This window comes from Apium graveolens, chromosome 10 (assembly GCF_009905375.1).
Source record: "Apium graveolens cultivar Ventura chromosome 10, ASM990537v1, whole genome shotgun sequence".
NCBI lineage: Eukaryota > Viridiplantae > Streptophyta > Magnoliopsida > Apiales > Apiaceae > Apium > Apium graveolens.
The window spans coordinates 103098719-103109448 of record NC_133656.1 but is presented as its reverse complement, the minus strand read 5'-3'; the positions used below and the strand labels follow the sequence as shown (position 1 = coordinate 103109448).

General features: G+C 33.0%; 1 protein-coding gene across 1 annotated transcript; it reads left to right on the top strand.

The window, feature by feature from the left end:
• Positions 1-7468: 7468 nt before the first annotated feature.
• LOC141693828 (uncharacterized) lies at positions 7469-10241 on the top strand. Its single transcript, XM_074498998.1, has 4 exons — positions 7469-7636; positions 8519-8595; positions 9475-9772; positions 9916-10241. Exons 1-3 carry the CDS (start codon positions 7536-7538, stop codon positions 9612-9614), a joined length of 318 nt encoding a protein of 105 aa, XP_074355099.1. The 5' UTR covers positions 7469-7535; the 3' UTR covers positions 9615-9772; positions 9916-10241.
• The last annotated feature ends 489 nt before the right edge of the window (positions 10242-10730 follow it).

Below are 10730 nucleotides of genomic sequence, written 5' to 3'. Positions count from 1 at the left end.
CCAACCAGGCAATACATAAATGAATTCCATATCAGGTGAGCATACTTCTAACACATTCATCGTAAGAGTGCCTTTTCTTGTTCGATATTTTGATCATTCCTTAGAAGGTACGGTCACGTTAATCATTGTACCATCAAATGCACCTAGAGAATTCTGCAATCAAGTAAATTTTCATTTTAAATTATGTATAATATTTATGTATTATCTTTATAGAGAAAATGAATAATATACCTTGATGTATTTCCATCGCTCGTCATAGTAATCATCAGGTATGGGTGTTGTTTTTTTAAGTAGCACCTAATGTAACTTCAAGATTGTAAATAAACATGCATGGAATTGCCTACTAACGGTTTCACCGCTTCTATAAAAATAACCACCGATTGTTCAATTATTTTATGGTGAGCTAATGCGTATAAAAAATCAGCAACAATCTCCTCTAAACACATATTTCTTGTCTCATTCAGCCCACCTATATCTCTAACTATCTCAAGGAGTACACAAAATATTCTCCGATTTACACGAAGAAAATTCCTACACATAGTGTCACTCCCCTTTATCATTCAATTCAAGTTATGCAATCTCCTTTTTCTTCTAGTCCTTCTATCAAGTTGTATACTTTGATAATTATATAATGTATTTCTAATCGAGTACGACATCATATGTAACAAGACAACGCAATTAATGTTAGGTCCGTAATCAACTGTAGAGGGGGGTGAATACAGTTTATTCAAATAATCTGACAAAACTTCAACAAAATCAACAGTTTTTATATTAACAAAAAAAAACTTATTATAAACATACTCTCTCAAAAGGATGAACAAATATCCTTGAGAGCTGCTAGGTTATGCGAATGATATAACAATGTTCGCAATTACTTATAGCATGAACCTACACTACTAGAAATATGGGATCAGACATCGGTTCAGAACCAATGTTAAAAAAATCTGAACCGATATCTTCGCGTGTGATGTTAAATGTCATCATCCTTTGACATCGGTTAACAACTGGTGTCTATTACAGTGCTATACATTGGTTTTAAAATTAAATGTGATGTCTTTGCAACAAATTTCAGCTTATATTACAGTATTTTTAGGTGAATATGAGTATATTATGAGGTATTTATCCATTAAAAAATGAAACCTACAAGCTCTAAAAGCCATTTATTAAAATTCTTTCAAACAAACCGATGTGAAATGCTAGATCAGACATCGGTTGGATTAGTTGCCCGATGTGAAATGTTTGATCAGACATCGGTTAAATTAGCCCCCCGATGTGAAATGATGGATAAGACATGGGTGTTCTTCACGAAACCGATGTTAAATCTTTATGTTTAACATCATCCAATTTCTCAGAACCGATGTCAAATGACTATTTCACATCGGTTTTTTAGTTCTTTTTTGTTTAATATTATTTTACATGATGTCTTTTGTATATTTTTTACATCGGTTTACATTTACCATTGTGATGTTAATATGGTGTAAATTACATGACATCCTGGTCCTGTTTTACAGCCACATGAACCAATTGCATTTACACAACCAAAAAAATACCAAACAATGCAACATCCAACCAAAAACATCCAACATAAACATAAAGCTACATTGATACCAAATTTCTTAACATACAATATTCCAACAATCGATTCGGACATACATTCCAAGTCTAAAATAAACATCCCAACCAATAACAATAAAATAACTTAGTTATCCAGACTCTTTTAACTAAGGACTTGTCAAGAGTTTATATATTGGTGGTCATTGTTAAAATCTTTCCACGCATCACAAAAAGTATTTCATCAACTGGATCACCTTCACGGACAATACAGCTCTTCTCTGTGTAAAGAACTGGCTTAAGTCGATCACACATAGCATCCAACAATTGTTCATCCATGCTTGCACACATTGGCACCTACAAGCCAGGATTGAGGGTCAGGGGATCCAAAATACAAGCACTGTAAAATATTTGGCAACTTCATATAATTTCATTATCTAGTTCAGATCTATATTTTTTTTTATATTTCAACATTATGTAATCCAATTCTGCAGTGTAGTATAGTATTCACATAAAATGCCGTTATCTATCACCCATACAGTATACAATACCTGGTCAAGCTTGGTTGTTTTTGATATATACATCTAAAAATAAGGCTACGCGGTAAGTACTGAATAACACCGCCTTTGTCTAGGCTAGAAAATGTTTTGCATCCAAAGAGACTGTGCCAATAGAAACGTAATTGTAGTACTAGCATGAGATATACGATATGCAACACAAATGTATCAAATGAAAATATAAATGAGAGCTAAAATGTAAAACAATGTGCTAACTTGTTGCATTGTACTTAGCCACTTACTCTAGTCAGTATAGCCAAACAAAGATGGCGGTTTATGTCCCTTCACACATCCTTAGGAAGGTCACGGATGAGAAATTCCTCATCAACTCCTCTGGTTTCTTGCCATTTGTACTATTCGTAACGCTTAATCCTCTATGGAATTATGGTGCGATTAGTGTTCACATGCACCAAAATCACCCTAACAAAAAGAGTATTACGCGCTGGTGAAAGTAAAATAATCACCTCAATCATAATACGGTCATAAGGATTATCATCATCCACGAAACCATAGTTTATATGCAATTTGGAATTAGGCTGTGGACCACACCTACAATAAGTACCAGCTAGTAATGGCTTTTCACATTTTGTAATATTAAAAGTATGAAACCTAAAGCCTAGAAGGGCCCCTCCGCATAGGAACCATTGTTTAGCACAAAAATGTTGAACATTATACAATTGCAAATTTCCAATTAAACATCATACCATACAAAAATTGGATCCCCGACCTTGTATGGACGATCTACAACTTGTTGAACAGCATCTTCGTGCCAAACTCACCCTCTAAGTTCAAAATTGATCGCACAATTTAGATGAATCTTATCAAAGTATCAAAAGTAGGTCAAAATATTAGTTGAAAAAATCACGGCTCCTTTCTCTTCTTACTAACGAAAGTTATGCTCAAATTAATTCCCATTGCAATTATTTAATAGTCAATAGAACTAACCAAAGGAGATTTATTTTAGACAAGCTATTGTAAGAGGTATTAATCTTCCTTTCCTATCTTTTTATCAAACAAGATTTTAAGTAAATTTTTTTGAAGTACATGGATTCTTGAAGAAAATGAAGGAACTCATGAAGCAACTATTTTATGATTCTTAGTTAAGATGTACTATTGAGCACTTAGTAAGGCAAACCTGCAAATGTACAACACAAGATTGAACTGCAACAAAGGCAATATCTCAAAAGGAAAGGCTTCTGTGGGTATGTCATAAGGATATTGTTGCAACAGAAAGAACACAACATTACCATCTAGATTACAGAATAGCAGTATACTTTGTTTCTAAAAGAGGGACGCTGATAAATAACCTGAAACAAAGACCCAACCATAAACCAGACAGTTTCAAGCTCGTTATATTCACTTCTGATTCCTTCATCTCTTTCCAAAACTTCAGCCTATTATTATTAGATAGAAAGTAAGCAAGCTTCGACAACTTGTTTATGGTTAAGAGTTCAGTTGCATTAAGCATTCAACCTGCACTTAATTGGTGCCTTGATAGACCAAGGTATGATAAAAACTCACTGTACTCTCACATTGCTACTACAGTTTTTGTATCAAAAAGACAATCACATACTTCACAATTTTGTATTATCTCTGTTTAAGAAAATTTGCCCCTGCCCAACTTAAATTACATAAAATTATTGATAAAATAAAAGTAAAGTTAAAATCATAAAGTTCATAAAATAGCAAATATTCTTTTATAGTGTGTAAATTTTCTCAGAACAATGACCATCAGTCTGTGCTTTAATGAAAAATAAGTTGTCCGTAAAGATGTATTGTATCGTCATTCAATCAAATATATCCTCTGAATATGATGAGTCATTAGTTTCATGCTTCTGATCATTACAGCATAAATCCATTATTGAGATCTTCTAAAAGTCTGTAACTCACAATATGATTCTATAATTTTTTGCTCTGACAATAACTCCAGTTATATCTTGAAAGAAATCATTTATTCCCCTCCCATAAGTGTTCATTTTATGAGAAGAAATAACGAAAAAAAATACTGAATACAATTTTAAAACGTATCACAAACATCGGACCAAAGAGAAAATACATGACATACTGCCAAGTAGCTTCTCCGTGGATCAAGTGACTTCAGTTTGCAATAATTGCAGAAATGGAAGGGTGAAAGTGGGGCGGAGTATTTGTTAATGCTGACATTATATTATCATGGACAAGGTCCAGCAACAACTTGCAACTATTTCAATTCTACCTATTCAGGAGATTTCATAAAAATAATTAAAAGTAATTTAATAAGTATTACAGATGATAAATTTTTTCTCTAGAACTGATTTCTTTATTCCCAACCATATCCCCCTATAATTAGAGAGAGTCAAGTCCCTTACTGCTTCATAGCATCCTAATCTGATTCAAACTATCACTTCTCTCTCTAAATTATCTCATACTACTTCCATTAATCTCTCTCAAATCTGTCTTCCCTCTACACCTGTTACTTAATGAGGGCAGGGCCTGTAAAGGGTTTTTTCCCATTTCAAATTAACAAGCCAAATTATTTAAAATTACATTTAACAATAATTATTTTAAATGTACTTTCTAGTACCCCCGGGAAGAAGCCTCTTCCGCTGATTATGAAATCAGTTTATTTCCATTGTGTACACATTCCCTCACCACTCAATGATATTACAAATCTAAACTAGTTAATATGTTGTAATTGAATCTCAATCAATGCTGGAAATTATCTTTAAGGAACAAGAATGTTCTTATCACCTGCTCAAATTGAGAACATTGAACAATATTAATTAAGTAGAAGTATCTCAAGATCGACACTTTTAGATCAACAATAGTTCAATAAACTTGCAGTATTCAACTAAATCAACAACGTTTAGACAAAAAATCAATCAATCGGAACAATAAGAAGAACTTTAGATCAATAATATAGATAACACAAACATCCATACATATGAACAAAAAAGACAATTCAACACGAAATCAACCAACATATCAAATTGCACATTCAATAACATATAAAAATTAACATATATAACACAAGTGACAGAGTTCCCTTAAACTTGATTCAAACCCTAAAGGCCCAAATTGAACTCGAATGAAGCCCCAAACTTAAACAAGTCTTAATTTCGAAATCAGCCTGAGAAAGAGAGAAAGATTGAATCAATTGAAAAACCCTAAAATAAGGGTACACATATGTGTACGAAAGAGGAGAGAAGGGAGTGCAGAGATGTGTGTGTAATAAAGAAGTAAGTGTGTGTTCACATATAGTGTGTGTATAGCAGAGAGGGAGAGAGATAGGGGGGAGAGAGAGAGAGCGAGGGAGATAGAGGGATGTACACAAGAACTCGACGATATTTTTAGAACGAAACCCATGACCCTTTTCAAGCTCTAAAGCCACTATTTAGGTCTAACCTTACCAATTTGAAGCTCGATTTGGTTCCTAATCAGGTCCAATTTCAGTGTTGATTATGTACTAGTTTCTAATTAGGGTTTACGAGTGGGAGTGGCAAGAAAAGAAAGAAAGAGAAGAGAGACGAGGGAGAGTCGTGGTGTTTTGGTGTTTGAGATGAAGTTGAGGTTCGAGATAGAGAGAGAGAGAGAGAGAGGTGCCATCGATGTTTGAGAGAGAGAGAGTCGGGTGTGCGAGGGGTGTGCGAGTAAAGAGGGAAAGAGGGGAGATACTTTTGGAAAGAGGGAAATGAAAGGGGGGAGAATTTTTTTGTTAAAATTAAAGGGGGGAAAAGTGTACTGAAATGGAGGGAAAAAGATAAGTAAATTTTTATTTTTTTAAAACAGGCCATAGACAACGGTTAACAAAATTAACCGATGTCAAAGTTAAAAGCATATATTTGGCCTTTTTAATTTCTGAACATAGACAACGCCTACTATGTGAAACTGATGTCAGTATTCGTATTCAACATCGCTTTTTTCTAAACCGATGTTAAACAGGATTTTAACATCGGGTTCATTACATGCCGATGTCTAAACATCGATGTCGTATCTACTATTTCTAGTAAAGCTAATCTGTGCTTTATATAGAGCACAACTACACAATCAAATAAGGAATCCTATTATATTACAATAAGGAAATATATCCATGTATGATTGCTTCTGAGATAAAGTCCTTCACCTCCTTGAATTCCTGCTTTCCTTTTCCTCCTCGAATATCTACTGAAGTAACAAATCCTGATGACGGCATTTGCTGATCATCAAGTACTGATATAAGTACTAATGACGTCACTCTTCAGTAAATGCTGATATAAGTCCTGATAAAAACTTCTGATAGTTTATGTCCAGCTATCATCAATTATATCTAACAATTAGTCATAGTAATTATAAAACGAATATACTCCTGGTTTCTACTTCTTATGGAAGTACCGATTCGAGCCATTTCTGTATAAAATGACAAAAAATTATATGCATATATATATATATAAATATATACATACATATATACATGACATGAAAGATGAACAACTGATTACATTGAAATAATTTTTTTTAAACCCGATGAATGTTCAAAAACGAAGAAAGTAAAAGCAAAAAAAACACAAAAACATACCATTACAGTGATGGAAAAATGATCAGATGAGTGAGAAAATGATGGAAAAAGAAGAATGAATTACCTGAGAGAATGTTGAAAGGAAGGTTGCTCGACTTGTTCATCTTCGATGTTATAGTTTTTTTGTTGGTGAATGAGCAGGAGGTGTAACCATTTATAAGAGGGAACAGCTAGGATATTGACACGGGATAGAAAATTGAAAAACTAGTGGACATCGGGGAATGAGGATTAAGGTGTATTAGATAAACCCAATAATTAAAAAGGTGAAAGGGAATAACTTAAAAAAAAAGCTAATAAACGTAATGGATCCTGTTGTTTCCCTTCCCCTTTTTCATTACTTTTAACCAAACGACCCCTAAAATTGTATTCATGGCACAATGAGATAGTTTGAGTTTCGATTCTCGCTCGTTGATATTTGTTTAAACAGATATTACCGTAAAAAATATTTATCTTATACTCTTTGTTCTAAAAATCACCGATTTTACCGATTGATCACCCGATTAATCGTTCCAATATACTCTGTCGATTCGATTTTAATTATACTCCGATTAATCACTACAATTTTTTTATTAAATTAATATATTTAGTTTAATAAATTAATTATTTTTATATTTTATTAAACACATCCGACTAATATTACGATTAGTTTAATAAATTAATTATTTTTATATTTTATTAAACATATCCGACTAATATTACGATTAATCAAATCAATTAATTATCAATTACCGGATTAATCACCGAAAAATTCTTTTACCAGATAATGTCAATTTCGACTTCCTAGAAGAATGCTTGTACAGTTGTACTATAAATAAATTTGGAAAGGTGGAAGAGGGGCGTTTATAATATGTAAAATTAGGGTTTTAAGTTTGGGGAAATAATAGTAGGGAGAGATGGAACTGGGAAAAGTGGAGGATCCATCGGCATCAACATTTAGTTTGACGGAAGAAGATCATACCCTCGCTAATTCTCTCCGTTTTGCTCTTAACCAAGAGTCTCTCTCTCTCTCTCTCTCTCTCTCTCTCCCTCTCTCTCCGTTTATTATTATTATTATTATTTTATATTTATGCACGTTCTTAGATGCTTCAATGTTCGTCCTCTAAGAAACATTAAACCAGATACCTGTGCAAGTAATGTAATCTGGAGCTGGCAATTTGAAGTTTTCTAAATAGTTTAAAGCTAGTGTTCCAGTTATTCATTCATCTTAAATTAGTATCTGTTCGTAGAATCATTCCTTTTATATATATATATTAAGTTGCTATTTTTTTAACTTGTTTGTCCAATGCCATACATTATTTTCATAAATTTTGTTACAATCTTTACTCTATCAACACCCTTACCTTGTGCTCATATGTTTAAGCTAAGTCCATAACTCGTGAAAAACTTGACAATCTTCACTCATTTTAATTTACTTTATCATTTTTAGTTTCCAGTGTATGTGACCTGAAGACTGAAGTAGAAAGGCTGTATGATACATACTACAGATACACCAATATTAAACTTGATTGGTAATTTAAGTGGTGACCATATTGTTGTAATTTCAAAGGAGCACATTCTTAGGATCCGTTAACACATATTATCTTTCTCTTTGCATTCCATTTTGTATGATGGTAGGATACTGTGGTGTGGCTTCGAAAATAAGTGTATATTAAGTACATGTTTGATCATGTTCCTTTGTAGTATCTTGGTAGTTTGAAAACAACTTAGTCATAGAAGTTGGCAAAATTTTTGTAAAAGTTACTTTAATTTTCTCCAAAAAGCCCATAATAGTTTTTTCCTGCGGCCTTATTGTGTTTTTTGAATGTTATGTATAAGCAAGGACATTGTTAACTTTGAATACTAATATTTGACAACCTGTAATTTCTATAACTTGCAGTCCAAGAGTTACATTTAGTGGGTACAGCATCCCTCATCCATCAGAAGCTCGTGTTAATATTAGAGTCCAGACTACCGGTAAAGCTTGAATTTCTAATATTATCTGTACTAATGGATCTTGTTTGGTTGTAATTGTACTTTATATTTCCTTTTTGTTTTTATTTAATAATAAAATACTTCATTAAAATTTGATTTTGACATCACAGATGTGTGCCATCTCCTCTTGATTGAAGTTGTCTAGAATAAGGGTCGTGATCTTCACCCATGTTGTTAATAACTTCCGTTGTCAAAGTCATTGATCATACTTTTTTTGTGTTACATTGTTTTTTATACTGTCTCCGCCCCACTCATTTCTTTACACTTTTTTTCTCATGATTGACACGCATTTTAAGGCTATTATAAAGTATATTTGCATAATTTATTTTTAAATTTTCTTTTTCTGTATAAAAATTTGAACATTATATTTTTATTTAGAAGAAAAAAATTTAGGCAACTACATTGTAAGAGGCTTAAAGTGCGTGCCGAGCCCCCATCCCCCAATGTAAAGAATTGGATGGGACGGAGGGAGTATTACCTGGACAGACTTCAGAATGGCATCGAAATTGTTACTTTATCAGTTTTCTTGTATTTTGTGTTTGTTAATTGTCAAGTATGATATCTTGTTTTTCATCTATGATTCTTTTAAATTATCAATACTGGATCAGAAAGTTTCGTTTCTAAGTTTTAATTACAATCTATCATAGTATGTACGACTCTTTTTCCTTCTAGTTTCCTCCCTAACTGTGAAGGAAGCATATATCACTATTACACTTTAGGTAAATTGTTAACATGTTCGAGACTAGAAAAAATTAGCCCATGAACTATAAAAGAAAATAGAACTTATCTTTAGCTCTTCTTGTACATTTGGTTTCACTTCTATGCAACGTATCTCTGAGACTTTTTTTCCAATTTTTGCAGGAGTCCCGGCTAGTGAGGTGCTAAGGGACTCGTGCCAGGATCTTATGCTCATGTGCCAGCATATTCGGGGCACCTTTAACCAAGCTGTTCTCGACTTCACCAACGAAAAAAGTCTTAAAGACATGGACATTAAAAAATGATTTTCTTAATGATATTAAGCTCCTGTTTTATTAGTTATGAACTAACATGAATTAACTTTTTATTGATCTCTGTGTTCCTTTTAGACAAGGTGACCAAGTATTGTGAAGTTTACTACCCTTCCCCTGTGTTCGGGACTTTCAGTTGCTAGCCTTCTAAAGTATTCATCTATACTGTGTGGTTTTACTCTATTTTTTTGTAGAAAACATAAAATATTCTTCCTGCCCTCTTTGGAAATATATTAAAATAATTTTCTAGAAATTGTATCTACCCTGATTTGTACTGATTGTTAATTATGGGCAGCTGTGATATTACAATAAGAAATAAAGATCAAGGGGAGCACATGATGAGCCACCATCTAGGCAAGGGAAAATATCCTGATTATTGCTTCTCTCGTACTAAATATTGGTTAATGTTGTTGCTTCTGCCGCTCTTCACTGGTGTAATTTACTTCTTTTCCTTGCTCATAATCATAAGAAACGTAGTGTGCAGTGGCGCTTTTACATGTAAGCAATAAGAGCGATTTGTTTTGCGTGAAACAAAACAAACAGTATATTTATTTGAAAACAAAATAACATTTGGAAACTGGTGCTTTATTTGCGAAACATATCATATTTATAGTTGGTTTCTTTCCTTCGCAGCATATTTTTCTTACGAAAAACTAGTTTATGGGTTGAAACAAACATCTTTAAAAAACAGCTGTTTGGCTTAAAACAAACATAAGAGGGAGGTTGTCTTCCAGAATGAATCAGTCTAATGTTTATCTTCGCATCCTTGCCGAAATATGAGAATTTCACCGTTTACTCCTAGAGTGCAAATAAACAAAGATAGTTTATGTGCAATGATGTTTGTTCGTTTTTACTCTATAATCATTAATCAATATAATCAATCAAGCATTCACAAACCATGCCTGTTTAAATAGTATATGATTTAGTTTATCAAATAGTCTTTGTTTGTTCCTCTAGAAAATGAAATGCAAACTGCATTACTTATCCTTGTAATTGCAACCGTTGAAAATTTATAAGAGTTGTCTATTCAAGGAACAAAATTATTGGAAACTCACCCTTTGTCTAAAACTGTAGACAGTAGTCACAGTACACTAGAATCGTGAATGGAAA

What these genes read in the sequence shown, in the direction of transcription:
- LOC141693828 (XM_074498998.1), top strand. Translation starts at nt 7,536, where the DNA reads ATGGAACTGGGAAAAGTGGAGGATCCATCGGCATCAACATTTAGTTTG. An exon ending in CGTTTTGCTCTTAACCAAGA is followed by an intron (nt 7,637 to 8,518) that starts GTCTCTCTCTCT and finishes TATAACTTGCAG; the next exon opens with TCCAAGAGTTACATTTAGTG. An exon ending in TATTAGAGTCCAGACTACCG is followed by an intron (nt 8,596 to 9,474) that starts GTAAAGCTTGAA and finishes CAATTTTTGCAG; the next exon opens with GAGTCCCGGCTAGTGAGGTG.